Source organism: Colletotrichum destructivum, chromosome 5, assembly GCF_034447905.1.
Source record: "Colletotrichum destructivum chromosome 5, complete sequence".
NCBI lineage: Eukaryota > Fungi > Ascomycota > Sordariomycetes > Glomerellales > Glomerellaceae > Colletotrichum > Colletotrichum destructivum.
The window spans coordinates 3933897-3949453 of NC_085900.1; the positions used below are offsets into that span (position 1 = coordinate 3933897).

A 15557-nucleotide genomic window follows, 5' to 3' on the forward strand; every position below is an offset into this window, starting at 1 on the left:
CGCCAGATTCGAATAAGTGAGAAGTTTCCCAGAGTCTTCCTCGGGGATACTTGTTTACCAGAGCTATACATACACCTGACTTATAAAATAGAAAAATCAAGCATGAGGATCTAGTTGCTGCTTTTGGGGGCCCAGATGCAAATAACATCATACCTATGACGGGCCCCGATAAGTGCACTTCGGCCACATTCAGCTTACATCTGAATCGGTCTGTATTTTACACGCAAGAAATGCATTCACCGAACCACATAATCCACATGACACTTCTTGCTCCAGTTGGATGAGTTCATAGGTGCCAAACACCCGATTCTTGTTTGAGCTAGGTACCTTTATACACCACCTCCAGGACATTGCCAAGGTCCTTACACTATCCAGCACAAGCACATACGCCGTGCCTTGAGCCAACCGACCTCACGGTCTCCATGTATATACATGACAACGCCACGGGGCATTCAACCCAAATCAACCCCAAAATACATACCATATCCCCAACACCTTGCAGGACAATCCAGAAAAAAAACCAAAATGACACTCTTGAAAACAACCCTCCTTGCGGAGGAAACAACGCCTGTAGTTTGTACCATCCAAGCCGAAGCCGCCAGGAGTGACATCCCCAGCCCTGTCACCGGCACCAAGCCTTTTGATCCTAAAGGACTTTGCGTCCAATCCATGTCCCCATGTATGTACAGCTTTCCAAACTTCGGTCACACCACCGAAGCGTTTGGCTCGTTGGGTGGGCGTGAAGTGCTGTCACCACAGTTCACTGAGCCATGTGAAACGTATCTCCACTGACACACTGCGGAGCAAAAAAAAAAAAAAAAAGAGACAGAGTACAATAGTGATAAAGAGAAAAAATCGAGAAATAAATATAATAATAAAAAAGGGTGGTGTGGAGGGGAGTGAGAAATTGAGAAACGGAACGCAGAAAGTGACTCGCTGGGTAGCTGCAGTGCCTTGGTGTTCCCACTAGGCCAGCATCCAGCCACTGTGCCTGCGCCGATCATGATGCCATACATAGCATGATTGCGGGTGGTAGGGAATTCTGTCGTCTTTTTTTTTTTCCCTCATTGTTTTCTTTTTTCTTGCTTGACCTTGCAGGTCGCCATGGTGTTGGTTGTGGTTGTGGGTGGATGTTGGGCAGACTCACGTCATGCAAAAAGCCAAGTCAGCCTAACGAATGCCTGAGCGCAGCCCAACGCCGATCCCGTACACAGTCGCGGGGTAGGGGGGGTACAACGCAACACCCCAAAGCTGAATCAGAAATCCGAAAAAGAAGAGAATTAGATCAACGAGATGCGACATGCTGGTCAGTAGAGGGCGTAACCATCGAGCCCCTCAGCGAGCGGGTCCTGGAAGGTGGTGGGTGTCACCGTGTTTGACGATGAGATGGAGAAGGCCGGCTCGTGCGACGACAGACCGTTCATTGGCGAGTTGGACGTAAAAGGCGAGAAGGCGAATGCTTCCGACGCCGACGAGAGCGGCATGTTGGACACGGCCAGGAACGACGCCTGAGACGTATCGATAGCCGCCAGCTCGGGCATGTGGTAAGACGTCGTGAAACCCATGTCGTAAGTCATGTTTTCGCCCATGTGGCCCAGGGAGAGGTCCATGGACGCCGACGGGTCAAACTGTACGGCCTCTCCCTCGTCCTCCTCCTGGGCCTCGGCCTCGGCATCGGCCTCGGCAGCCTCGTCGTCGGCCGTGACAAACACCTCCTCCATCCACTGTTTGAGCTCGTTCATGGGGGGCCAGTCGCCGCCGCCCTTGCCGCCGCGCTTCTCCTCGTCGTCGCCCCTCTTGTTCTTGCCACGGGGGGTCTTGGGCTTGAAGTGGGTGCGGCGGAGGTGGGCTGCAGCATTGTAGTAGGCGCCGTACTGCTTGCGAGCGACGCACTGCTTGCATTTGGAGAGCGGGTTGATGGCCTGGACACCGGGTTGAATGCCCACTGTCGAAGGGTCGCGGCACACAAACTTCTTGACGACGCCCTCGTGCTTTGCATTGATGTGTCTTCGCAGCTCGTGGTCGCCACGGAAGCCGTCGGGATGCTCGTTGCACATATCGCAGAACACCTTGGGGTGCTTGGGGCGAGTGTAGGAGCCCTTGGACACGGCAACCTTGCCCTCCTTCTTTGCAGCAGCTGCTGCGGACTGGGATGGCTTGGCGGCCTCCAGGGGCTTGGGGCAGATTTTGGTCCGGTGCGCATTTTGGATCTGCTGCAGGCGGGCCTCCTTTGCGCGACGCTCGGTAGTCGACTTTGTCGAGGCAGTGCTGTTGGCGGAGATGGAGCGCTCCATCATTGAGGAGCCCTGCGAGAGGAATTGTTCTTCCATGGGCGACTGCTGAGCGTACTGCGGGGAGAGGCTGGCGCCGGCGCCGACGTAGGCAAGGTAGCTCTCGGGCTTGACGTTGGGCGAGGTGCCAGTAGCCGGGACGGCGTACATGTCCGAAGGCATGTAATCAGCGACTTGTGACTGTGCCGAGTTGATTCTCGCCATCTCGAACGCGCCGTTGAGGGACTGGTTGTCGAAGCGGTTGTCGAAGGAACTGTTTTCCCTCGTCAAGGGCATGGTCTCGGCGGCGGAGATACCGGAGCTCATCGACGGGCAAGCCGAAGTGATGAGGCTGGCCTGCGAGTTGCGGCCGTCGTAGGGGTTGAGGAAGTTTTGCTGCGGCGGCGGGATCATGGCGGGGGAGGGTATCTCGTCATGCGCGGCCAGGTAGTCGGCGATGTTCATGCCGACGCCGGGGTCCGGGAAGGTCGTGTGTTCCTCGACGGGCGAGAGACCGGAATGGCGACGATTTGACGGCGCTCTCTGCAGGGAAGACTCAAACAGCACATGAGGGTCGTCTTGGCTTTGGTAGAAGCGATCCATCATCGTGTTGGAGTGATTTGAAGATGTCTGCAGGGGCTGCAGAGGACCCTTGACGACAAAGGGAATCGACTTGTCCGATCTGTTGGACGCGCTTCTTGACATGCCCGTCATGGGCGCGGCGCGGGGGTGCTGCTGTGACATGACCCTCGCGCGCTTGACAGGCTGGGGCGAGTCGTCGCTGATGCGTTCCTGGTAGCTTGTTAGTACGGAGGGCGCCCCAGTTTCATGACGGCGACGACGGGTGGTGCGTTACCATCATTCTCGGCGGTGCGGCGGAGTAGCCCATGTTGGACTTGCTCCTCGGGATCGTGGCCCGGCGGCCCAGAGGGACGGCATTTGACTGTAGTTGTTGCTGATGATAATGTTGTTGTTGTTGGATAAAGGTTGCGTCTAGTTGTAGTTGGTAGTCGCCTTGGGTAGGGAGCAGGTTCATGGTATTGCTCTGGGCGGGTGGTGCGGATACATTCTGCTGGAGCATAAAGTTGTGGAGGTTGTGGAGGTTAGCCAGTTCTTGCTGCTTCTGATGCATCTGGCGCTGGATCTCTTGGACGTCCTGGTAAGGATGGCTCATGTTGAGAGTCAAGTCGACGCCGAACAGGCGGGGTGATGAGCAAAGACTAGGGGTGTGTTTGGCACTGTGATGAGGGGTGAAGTGTATCGGCACCGCAGCTCAGTCGAGTGATCCAGGGCCGTCCGAGTCAGGACGGGAGAGGCCGAAGGCGTTGGATAGTAGTTGGTGGCGGGTGAGATGTGTGAAGCGGCGCGATTTGTGGTGGTGCAGCCTCGTTCTTGTTTCTCCAACGCATCCAAGGGCCCCCGAGTGACGACGGTGGGAACCTGGCGGGGATGTTTGTAGTTGTCTGGTCTGGAGCAAGAGACAAGGCAAGAGACAAGGCGGTTGTTTGTTAGCTTGTCCCGGTTGCAAAACAATAAACCTCGAGGGCGATGCTTTCTGTCTCTTTCTCTTTCTCTGTGTGTCTCTCTCTTCTCTCTCTTCCGTTGTGTCTCTCTTCCGCTCGAGACTCTCTCGCTGTCCCCTGGGGTAGATGGGGCCTCGAAGACTTGTGCGAGGACGAAGTTTCAAGGTTAACTTGGGAGGCAAGGCGAGACAAGGCGAGTAGAGTCGAGTCGAGGCGAGTCGATGGAACAGGGAGATTGTGGCTTCGAATAGGAAGACGATCGTGGGAGGATATGGGAAGGCGGACGGTGCGATGCCAGTGGTTTAAAGAAGTCGACAGGATCAGCAGCGCAACGAATGTCCAGTCATGGAAGTGAGGCTTTGCGGCGTCTCCACAGCGAGCTGGTAATGTCGGTGGAACAGGCAAGACAGAGCACGCTAGACGAGCAGGGATGGTGATGGTGGTGGTGGTGGTGGTGGTGGTGGTATTTGATGGATGGTGGATGGGTGGATGGATGGATCATGGATGTGAAGGGGCGTGTGCGTTACGATGATGATGAGGTGTGGTGTGTAATGTAGTATGTGGTGTTGAAGGGAGGGGGGGTGGCTAATGGAATAGATTCAGGTTTAGTTTGGCTTGGGGGGGAGAAACAGAAGGGACGAATGGGTGGTGGATGATGAGTGGATGGGTGGATGGATGGAGGGTGTGATTGGGAGGGAGATGGACGTGGAAGAGGCGGAAGAGGAGGAAGAGGGGAGGAAGTGGTGGTGGTGGTGATGAGCTGGCCGACGTGGAGCTGCAGAGTTGCAACTTGCTGGTGCTGGCCTCTCTCTCTTGCTGTGAGTGTATGTGCGTGTGTGTGTGTGTGCGTATCTTTTCTGATATTGCAATTAGTGGTGTATTCTGCCCAGCAGGACAGAAAAAAAGGTGCGGTGAGAGGAAATGGGGGGTGTGGGCTGAGCGATGAGAGGAACAGACAGCTCGCAACCGGTACGTACTGTACAGTACTCCCTTCTCTCATGTGGGCAGCAGATCAGAGCCGAGCTGAGCAGCAGCAGCAGCAAGAGTATCCGTAGCAAGAGAGAGAGAGAGAGAGAGAGAGCAACTGCAACTGCCAATAAGCAACAGTGTACAAGTACACAAAAAAACCAAAATGCAGGGAAGGAACGAATGGAAGCGAGGAAAGAAGGTTAAAGTGGATGCAGCCCGCCCGGCCGTGGCCGTGGCCGTGCCCCTACGATGTACAGGTAATTGTAATTATGAACGTGACTTTTTCGAGAGATGAGCTTCTGCCTCCTAACTTAACTCTACCTACCTACCTACCTACCTACCTACCTACCTACCTACCTACCTACCTACCTACCTACCTACCTACCTACCTACCTACCTACCTACCTGTACCTTACCTATCTAACCTGCACAGTTGCACTACACAGGATACACCCGGGCAGCGGAACCCTGAGAAAGAACGAGACAAAAACAAAAAACAAAAAGCACCCCCAAAGTACTGTGTATACGTCGTAGACGGTGAGAAGGGTGAACCCCCCCCCCAGGGTCTTCCCCGTCTGCTGCAGAGCGCTGGCATCGCGTTTTCTAGTTCCCAGCCAGCCTTCCTGACTTCTGCTTGCCTGTACATAGGTAGACTCCGTACAAGTACGGAGTGCAGAGTACATACATCTCGTACCTTGGTAGGTCCTTCGACTCCTCTGGCCAGCCAGAGTGGGCCGGGTGCCGGGGACTGTATTTTCGGCTTCGGTGACGAATGTCCCTGTTTCCGGTGTATTTTTGGGCCCGAGAGGAGGGGTGTGCGAGTGGGTTGGCGCGGCGAGACTTCGAGTGCCGTGTTGCTGTTGAAAGTGAAAATGAGAGTGAAAGTGAAAGTGTCAAGTGCTAGCTTGGGGGGGGGGGGGGGGGGGGGGGCGTGTGGGTACTGAACACGTCTGCTAGCGTGTGCGGTATGAGACAGGGGGTAAGCAGTGCCCAATCAGCACCTCTCTGTCTCTGTCTCTGTCTCTGTCACCCTCACTCTCACTCTCACTCTCACTTTCAACTCCCACTCTCCTCTCACTCCACACGTCGCTCACACTGGCTCTCACTTACTTGACCGCTGACTTGGTACGGAGACTTACACTACCATTACTGTCTTGGGCTTTTGACTTTTGCATCTTAACTGCATCGAGACTGGCCACCCCCTCGAACCGCGGCGCGGGAACGTTGCCCTTGTCTGGGCTGTACTCAGTAGCTGGGCTTTAACCGGGCTTTAGCTGGGCTGTAGCTGGGCTGCCATGGGTAAAGCTTTGCCCAACACAGTCTGGTGCTGCTGCTGATGCTGTCCACGCCGTTCCCTCGTGCCAGTCATCGTGGCCTGGCCTTCCAATGTGGCAGGCAGGCAGACGTACTTCGCATAGCATGACGGGCCGGCCAAGAACTGAACCTGTGCGTCACAGTGGTCGACGGGTGCCCATCTGTCTGCCTACTCTCCCATCCCTGGACGCTCATCACGGCATCACGACTCAACCACACACAGCAGTGCGTGACCAACCAACCCCCCCTGGTAAAATGAGAATGGGCCCGACATCGTGATCGTCCCGAACTTTCCTAGAGGTCCACTTCCATGCGGTGGATCTCCCATCTTGCTCGCCGCAGAACGAGATCGCCGTGCTTGATGAGATGAGATGTATGCCGGCCGCGTAGGTAGGTATGTGTGTGTTCGAGTCTCTCTCTCTCTATCTCCCCCCTCTCTGTCTCTCACTCACTCACACACTCTATCCGTAGAGTGAGTGGTCTCTATCAGTCTCGATCTCAACAAACTCCCCTCCACCTCATTCATCCCTCCATCCAACCGCTAGTTCCGATCTCGTCGCACTGTCGCAGCTCCATCTCTTGTGTAGAGAGCGCCCACATCACATCCCATCAGACTGTCTGAACCGGTGAAGAATGACTGACTCTCTTGACTTCGGCCCATCTCTGTGCTTGAGTTCCGCCCGCAAACCACTCCCACCCCTCCCCCTTCTTCCCCTCGGCTCCCGCAACTTGTCCCAACACGGTGACCATCGCGCGCCATTGACCGACTGTGCGTGCGCCGAGTAAGAAAAGGGAAAATAGTGAGAGGGGGAAGAAAGAAAGAAAAAGAAAAAAAAAACCCCAAACGCACCCCCGCGTTACACAACGCATGAACATCGAGGGAAAACACCAGACCAGACCACGATCAAACGAGACCAGCCAAACTATCCTCCTCTTTTTCGAGGGCACCGAGCGCCAGGCGCGACGACGGTGTGCGTGGCTTTCCTCGGGAGGGAGGTCTTACCGCCACCCGTCTGACATGACTCGTCCCTGACGCCGTCGACCGTTAGGTTTGTCGTCCCGCGCTACTTACATGACAGCGCGCGCCGTTGAGGGCATCAACAGCAGTACCCTAAACCCTCCTAGGGAGGGGAAGACGGAAACCTTGTTTTGGTCCTTTCTTGACATCGTCCCATCCGTCGAAAGGGGGGCTCAAAGCAAAACACCACCACCATTATCAACCAATAAAAAAAAATCGCCCGCCAAACGGCCTCCATCATGATGACAGGCTTGGCGGATTCAAAGTCCGCCATTGTCGTAGAGAGGAGGAAACAAGGGACGGAAATCACCCCTCTTGCTTTGAGAAACTCTATCCGTACTTCGTCCCAACCTTCCGATCTTTCTGTAACCCCCTTGCCCCGCCTCGTGAATTCGCGTTCTTTTTCATCTTCTCGTTCTGGATTACCCTTTTGAAGACGAGCATACCTTCAACAGCGTTCATGCGGAGCTATCCTAGCCTTGCTTCCCCCTCCTTTCTCACGTTTCCCCTCAATTGGCAGAGAGCTTTCTGCCCCTCTCTGACGAAGACGGGGTCAAAGAGCGAATTGGCTTTCTGCTTGTCTTTTCGGGACGATATCCGGATGAGAGGGGAGGGGAGCCAGGTCGACAACCTAGCTACCGAGTTGATTCATGAGTTTTCATCCCAATTCTCGAATCATAACTTTCTACCCTTTTTCTTCTTTTTTTTTTTTTCTTCTCTCGCTCTCTTTTCCGTCCGACTGATGCTCTGCCGTCCGTGATCCAACTAAACTTCGCAAAAGTGTCCAGGAGAGGGAGCGATAATTACTCCGTGGTGACGACTCCCTAGTGAGGGGGAAACAGGTGATGCGAATCGTCGGTCTCAAATGACGGAACGCGTCAAACGTTGGACAAGGACCGGCGAATCATAGGAGGGAGATGTGGTTGTAATTCTTTTTCTCTCCCTTCCCGGTATGCTTTGCGTATTTTGAACGACGACGACGACGACGACGACGACGACAACGACGACGAGTCACACATCGAGAAAACATCCCCAAACTTAGCCTCCTGTAAGGGGGGGTCGTGGACCGTGTACTCGGTGTCCGTCCCTACCCGGCAGACCAAGCCCCCTTGCCCCGAACTACCTAATCTGACTGATCTCAATTCTCCCGGTCTGGGACCGGGGACGGGGCAGTCGGAAGGGAGGCCCGGCATGCTCTCTGTAAGACGCATGAGCAGCGCGGGATGTTGATGCATAAAGAAAAGAAACGTGAGCATGACGGCAGTGGGCGCTGTTTACATCGTAGACGCGTCCGGGGAATGCTGGGAAGGGAGGGGGGTGTGGTGTTGGAGGGGGGAGGATTTGCGCCAGCCCGAGGAATAAGAAAAAGCAAAAGAAACATCGCCAGAGACATCGCCCGTCATCGTGGTCGACGGCAGGGACACTTGGGGCAGCAGATCCCGCTTCTTCTTGGGGGGGGGGGGGGTTCCATCTTCAGGCGTTTTTCCAGCATTACACAGAAACAATAATGCAGCTTCCCGTGTCCACGCCGAAAGGCTGATGATGTGTGCCCACGGACACGCCCCGACCATCCCATGCCATGGCCATGCTCTCCCCTCCAAGGCTCAGGGGCTCAGGGCAGAGACTCCATGATGTTCAGGCACATCGACCATCTCAGCCTCCCATATCGTGTGTCTCTGGGGGAGGGTGAGGCATCATGTCGTGGACGTCCATCACCGACTGCAACCCGACGTCTCTCCTGAAAGCGGGTTTACTGGCTGACCACCATCTCCTCCTCTTCCTCCTCTTTTATCCTCGTCCTCCTCTTCTGCCCGCGTCCTCGTCTGTATCACCTCAGCTCGTCACCTTACTTGACAGAACCTCGCTGCATCTCGAGCATGAAAACGCCTTACCACTGGACGTCAAGCCAGCCATTCTATCGAATAGCAGCAGGAGCGGGCACATTACATCCACAAACGACCCCCGCGATGCATATACGGTGCCCACCACTGGACGCATCTCATCCTCAGTCTCGCGATCCCCGTCCAAGTGACATCCATCCGGGCCATGTTGGTGATCCAATCGTCGAGCTGTTTGCCTCGTTTTCCCTCGAGGTACGTACCCTCGCTCACCTCTTGATGTTGATGTTGATGTTGATGTTGGAGAATCAATCCCCCCACACACTAGACGATCATCACCGCAGTCCTGCCGTCCGTCTTACTGGCGCCCACTGGAGGGCCACCTGGCTGCTGAACCTAGGCTGCCTGTCCCGTGATTGAATCGGTATTGGGGGGGGGATCCTGTAATGGCCTAGCTCAGTGGTGTTAGCAACCTGCTACAACTTGCAACACCTGGAAACTGCTCTATTTCCATTTCCCCCCCCACTCATACGACCCCACTTGCCGCGGGATTACGGTCATGACGAATCACAGCCTGTCGTGTGTTCCTCTAAATGAAGACTAGCGCCGCAGGGCGAAGCTCGATTGGCCACGGCTCGTTCCCGCAAAGTGAGGCTGCCGCCCCGCCTCTGGAAGCCATTGGCTCCTGCTGTCTGCAATCCCGCCCGCCTACGATACGTGTGTGGGGGAATGGGAACAGAACGGCAACGAGAGTTGGAGAGAGAGAGAGCAAGAGCAGCACACCGTTGGCGCCATTTACCGGCTTCTAACCTGCTAACCTGCTGGCTTGACGCGGTAGTCTCGTCTCCCTACGGATACACTTGCTACTACCTAGGTAGGTACAGACTGTAAGTAGCTGAAGGCAAGGCACTTACACACGAAACCCACTTGTGATTTACTTCCAAGGACATGCCGGACAAGGGGTCGGTCAGTCCCCATCTAAGTACAGTAGGTAAGTACGGATACCTCTGCATCCGTATAGAGAACTCCAAATCTCCAACTTCCCCATTTCATCCTTCATCAAAGTCAATCCAGACCTGCTCGCCAGCCGCCCGCCCCCCACCGGTCCAATACCAAGCAAAACAAGCAATCATCTCCCTTTCCAGAAGAAGCCTGGGATCGTCCCGCAAACCATCGTCGCCGCAACAACTCCGCCGCCGAGGGATCGTCCCTTTCGTTTCAAGTCCACACAGCGAGAGAGAGACACTGGAGAAAGAGAGACTCGAGAAAGCCCGCCCAGTTCCAAAAGTTGGCAGAACCCGCCCGGAATGAAGCATATCCAGACTCCCGACTCCAGATTCTTGACCGCCGGAGCGATGCCGTGTCTTCAATTGCGAACCCCATCCCCTCCCCCTCCCCCTCCCATCTCCTTGCGGCAATGGTCCATGCATCTTGCGACAATCTCCCGTCATCAGGCGGCGGCTTTCCGTCTTAGAGGAGGGATGATCCCGGCTGCCCCGGGGCGTATTCCTTTCCCTTTCTTTTGCGAGCTTGTGTCTGCCGCCCTTTCCCCAGTTGGCGGCTGCGACAGATGGTTATCCCCCCCCATCTTCTCGCAGATCGTAACTCTGTTCGTCGCCCCTCACTGACTGAATCCGCATCTCGAACACGCGGGATGATTTCCCAGGGGGGGGACTCTACGCTACGTAACGGGCGCACACGACTCACGAAGAGCGACGGACCGTACGGACACACTAGTTCTACTCAATGAAGGTTGATATGACAAGAGTGGGTTTGGTCGTATCCCGCAATGTAATGCTCGACCGTCGCTCATTTCGCTTTCGCTCGCGCTTGTGGTCGCTTCTAGACCGTCTTACGAATAGCACCGTTCCACTCGTCGGCGACACGGCTCTTACCGCTCTCCACCTCACGAGGTTGTCTCGGTGAGGTCATTTGCGGATTTGCGGTCATCGACCAATGGACAGTGGACGCAACCCAACGGAACCCAGTCCGACACCAACATCTGCTATACTGAGTGCCGCATGGCCTCTTTTTTATCTTTTTTTTTTTCCTCGATTCTTTTTTTGGGGGAACAATCCCATCTCAACCTCATGTTGCCAAGCACAGAAACCGTCAGTCTAGTGTATTCATCTTCTGTGCGGAGGCTGTGCCAGACAAGTCCATGATGTTGCCGGCGCGGCATGGCAAACCACACCATACCACACCACATCATGGTCCGCACTGTTGCATTCCTACACCAATTCCCCTCGGCAGAAGGAGGCACACCACACATCCTCAACGGCTACTGACACATGCATGTTTGTTTGTTTGTTTGTTTGTTCCTTCGTTCGTTTTGGCCATCTTTCTTATTGGTCACACCTATCTCGGTGAAGGGGGGGCCGCCGCACACGAGTACCAAGACACTGAGACCAAGAGCGCCTTACCGCTGGGACATTGTCATCCAATCCGGGCAACCTTGAGTTCGCTTTAAACTTCCAACTGGTCCGTGAGGCGCAAGTTAATGCCTCTCTATCTCACTTACATACACATGATGTACCATCGCAACGCGCGCGCGCACACACATTCTCTCTCTCACGCACACACACATGTTGGGCTCCGACGTGTGATGGACGCGTCTCCTTCGCCGAATAGGATGAATCCGTGGATCCGTGCTCTCCTTCGGCCCCCCGCGCCACATTGCAGCTGGTCTTGCATGACATGACATGACATGGCATGAGCATGGCCGTAGGCACCGCGGCGCTGCGCCGACCCACGCGCAAGAGAGCAAGTCTGCCCCCCAAGTCTTGCCCGCCCGACGGCGCGGGCTGGCTGGCCATTCACGTCGTGCAGCGGCTGCCTGACAGCCTACCGCGACATTGTGTCCTATTAGGCAACCAGAGAGCTAGACGCTTCCTGCGGTCAGCCTCTGGGGGGGAGAGGGAGCAGCAGCCGGAGAGCCACTGGTTAGGCCGGTGCCGGTTCGAGATCGGGACGTCTGCGTGTGCAACTGCGGGATCTACGTGTTTTTGTGCCCATCCTGGAGACTGGTGATGGAAGCAGACGCCGTGTCCGAGTACAACACTATTGCTGATATCGCTGCAATGCATACCATCCCAGACTGACTAGCCCCTGGCAAATAGAGTGAGTCCTTGGCCACGTCAAGTCCCCTTTCCTTTGTTGTTCGCGGCTCTTGGGATGTCCAGGAGTGATTGGTCCTGGCAGCTCGGTAAAGCTGCGAGACCGGAGGACAGCGGGCGCGATCATTCTGCTGCTAGCTAACGAATTCATCTCGCTCAAGTCCTTTCCATAATGAGGTACTTCCTGTAGACTGCACTGTGACATGAGGCTCTGTTTCGTGGGGCAATTTACACATCATCAATCGTTGCTGGCGAGCCACATAAAGTAAAGCAAATCATCAATCTGTCATAGTCACTTCCTGCTTCCCAGAGAGCACTGTTCAACTGTTCTTTGTTATGATTCACACCGGCTTCCTTAATGGATCAGGATGGATTGAAAGCGACAGATGTGCCCAGCTGTCTTGCTGCATGGAGTGATAGAGGCTGAATGTCTGGCGCGTGGCACTCACAGCGTGCTTCGAGATACAGTTCCATCACTCGGCCAGTATTGCGAGTGAAGTGGCCAACGTTCATAAACACCACAAACATATCTCGTCCCAGATCAGCGTGCTATGAGAAGTGAAATGCAGAGATCGCAAGCGCATCTCGTCTTCAATTGTCCAGGGGACAAGGGTCTATAGTTGTCTCGCGCCAAGTTTGTTTCTTCAGCGCGGAGCTTCTCACTCCTCGGTCATCTTCCACTCGTACGGATCTTATGCTTGAGATTCTTGATCCGTAATCTCACAAATCGAATGCTTGCCTGAACGCCTCTATATCCTATGGCTGGCCTTGACCAGTAAGGCTCTGCTTTCTTGGCGCCGTTTGACTGGCGGGTCAATATCGTACCGCGCTCAGTTCCCGTTTTGAAGGGTGCGATGAACCACAGCCTGCCTGGGTGGCGCTAATGAATGCGTAGCCTGCTGGAGGAAAACAGAGGTTCCCCCAAGATATGGAAGAAAATTTCTCTCAAGGGGAATCACTACGCTCTTTGACAAACATTGGGACATAACATTTCTGGGCCTGACCTCAGAAAAAAACCTCCTTCGTCACAGGTTTCCGTAAAGACACGTCTCAGTGTGCTCGCCGACTGCTCACCACAAAGACTCCCATCATGAAGATGAAGGTGTTTTCTCTCGACCCCTGGCGGAGAGCGGCCTGCCTGTTCTCCGTCGCGGCGTTCTCCACATTCGCGGCCAACTTGGCCTTCACGCTCTGGGCGACGAGGTGGCAAGGCGAGACCGTCGAGGACGGCATCGGCGTCGTCTTCGAGGGCGGCTGCTCCGACATCAAGAGGCTCAACACGGCTGTCCACGTCGTCATCAACATCCTCAGCACGGTGCTCCTCGCCGGCAGCAACTATTGCATGCAGTGCGCAATCGCCCCGACCCGGTCCGAAATTGACCGCGCCCACGCGGGGCGGAAGTGGCTCGACATTGGCGTCCCGAGCATCCGGAATCTTGACAGGATCAAATGGGAAAAGAAGGCGCTCTGGCTTCTTTTGTCCTTGTCGTCCTTCCCACTACATCTACTGTTAAGTTGGCCAGCGCTCTGGATTTCTACTAGATCTGACGAGACTGACTGATTCGCAGGTATAATTCTGTCATATTCGCCTCAACTTCCGTGAACAATTATAGCGTGTTCCTTGTGAAGGAACGGTTTATGTTGGAAGAGAACAGAGCCCTGTTCCAAAACCGCACGAAGCCTCTTGATCAGATGTACGAAGGCTTCAAGAACGGCGTCCTAAAGCCCATTGACGCGTCCGAGTGTCTCAGAACCTATGGAACCCCGTTTCAGTCCTCGAGAGGCAGCCTACTGCTAGTCACAGCCGACCCTGATATTACACGTAACGATACGAGCTACACGATGGAGTACCCATCGGATACGACACCGTATAATTTTCCCAACGAAGGGACAGTCGAGGTATACCTGATGGAACCCTACAGATTAAGACCGCCTTCCACTTGGATTTGCGCTTATGTCCAGATAGAAGGAGCCTGTGACGACATCATGCCCAAATTACTAGAAGCCCCGCAGGACTGGAAACCGTACAATAAGACAGTGACGCAGTTCTACAGCCAGGAAACTGAAGAACATTGCAGGTTACTCTTTAGCGCCACGATCTGCTGGGTTGTGACTGGTCTGAATCTGTTCAAAGGCATTCTCATGCTGTTTGCCGCTTTCCGAGGGGGCGAAAGTCCGATCCTGACGATCGGAGATGCCGTGGCGTCGTTCCTCGAAACCCCCGATAATTTCACCAAGGCCATGTCCCTCAAACCAAAGAAGGCCTTCACCATGAATGACTGGTCTCAAGCACCGCGACAGCTTCATGTTCAACCGCAGCGCAAGTTTACAGCCGGAAGTCGCAGCCGCTGGACGACATGCACTTTACTGTACGTATCAAGAAGTCCGGCGCACGACAAGTTCGCCACCTACCGCATGTACAGAAGTCGCGCTTACTAGAGACCCAGGTATCTGGTCTCCGTTGTAATTTGTTTATCCTTACTACTACGAGGGTTTGTAATCATGGAAGGGAACAAGAGCATTGCACAGTTCGGACTCGGTGTAATGCATTCGAAGACTGTCTTGAACATTGGTCTAACAGGCCAAGGTTCCAAGTATCTTCTCGTGAACGCATTACTTGCCAACACCCCGCAAGTCATCATGTCTCTCCTCTACTTCAACTACAATGCCCTCTACACCAGTTTATGTATGGCTACCGAATGGGATAGATTTGGTGGCGAGTACAAAGGTCTACGAGTATCATCTACAAGCAGAGGAGCACAGAGAGGCACCTACTTCCTGCAACTGCCGTACCGCTACTCCCTTCCACTCCTCTTCTTTTCCGGGGCTCTTCATTGGCTTATCTCGCAAAGCATCTTCCTCGTCAATCTGGAAATGTACGAGCCTTCATCTGCCAACATACTGTCCAGAGTTCGCGCGGCGGACAGGGGGCCTACAGTATCCTATATGGGCGAGTCAAACTTGACGACATGCGGATGGTCGCCATTGGGAACTGTTTGCACGGTTGTAGTTGCCCTGGTCATGATCGCGTTTCTTCTCGCGTCGGGATGGCGCCGTTTCAAGAACGGCATCATGCCTGTCGCTGGCAGCTGCAGCGCAGCGATATCCGCGGCCTGCCATCCCGACACAGACGAGGCAGAGGCGTGGGAGAAGCCGCTGCGATGGGGTGTGGTGGCCGAGCCATGCGACGAGCCACGACATTGCTCTTTCTCGAGCCTGCCAGTGGAGACCCCTACCAAAGGCCAGTGGTATGCATGAGGTAGAAGCAGAGTGTAGATGCGGGTTGAATGGTTTTTTGCAGTCCGAAGTTTACCATATGTTTAGGATGTGTTTACCAACAGGTGTTCTGCTGGTGTCTGAGAATTAGTCAAATGAGAGGGAATATAACTAAACATATTGGTTGTTGCCAGTTCGAGACATACAATATAGGCAGTCACGTGCAGTGTCTCTTATCGGTCATCGGATGCTTCTTCCCCGGTTCTACCGGGAAAACGCCGGCAATCTTATCT

The 15557-nt window shown here is 54.7% G+C and overlaps 3 protein-coding genes across 3 annotated transcripts; 1 reads left to right on the plus strand and 2 right to left on the minus strand.

Annotated features, from left to right (window-relative positions):
• Window positions 1-288: 288 nt before the first annotated feature.
• On the minus strand, window positions 289-3671 carry CDEST_08740 (uncharacterized protein). The gene is made up of 2 exons (XM_062924899.1): window positions 3127-3671; window positions 289-3062 (listed from the first exon to the last, which is right to left on the minus strand). Exons 1-2 carry the CDS (start codon window positions 3442-3444, stop codon window positions 1308-1310), a joined length of 2073 nt encoding a protein of 690 aa, XP_062780950.1. The 5' UTR covers window positions 3445-3671; the 3' UTR covers window positions 289-1307.
• Window position 3672: 1 nt separating this feature from the next.
• CDEST_08741 (uncharacterized protein) lies at window positions 3673-4793 on the minus strand (the record flags this gene model as incomplete). Its single annotated transcript, XM_062924900.1, has 2 exons — window positions 3673-4209; window positions 4424-4793. 2 exons carry the CDS (start codon window positions 4791-4793, stop codon window positions 3779-3781), a joined length of 801 nt encoding a protein of 266 aa, XP_062780951.1. The 3' UTR covers window positions 3673-3778.
• An 8345-nt stretch (window positions 4794-13138) lies between these two features.
• On the plus strand, window positions 13139-15441 carry CDEST_08742 (uncharacterized protein; the record flags this gene model as incomplete). The annotated part of the gene is made up of 3 exons (XM_062924901.1): window positions 13139-13557; window positions 13617-14417; window positions 14496-15441. The coding sequence occupies 3 exons, from the start codon at window positions 13139-13141 to the stop codon at window positions 15304-15306; spliced, it is 2031 nt and encodes a 676-aa protein (XP_062780952.1). The 3' UTR covers window positions 15307-15441.
• Between the last annotated feature and the right edge of the window lie 116 nt (window positions 15442-15557).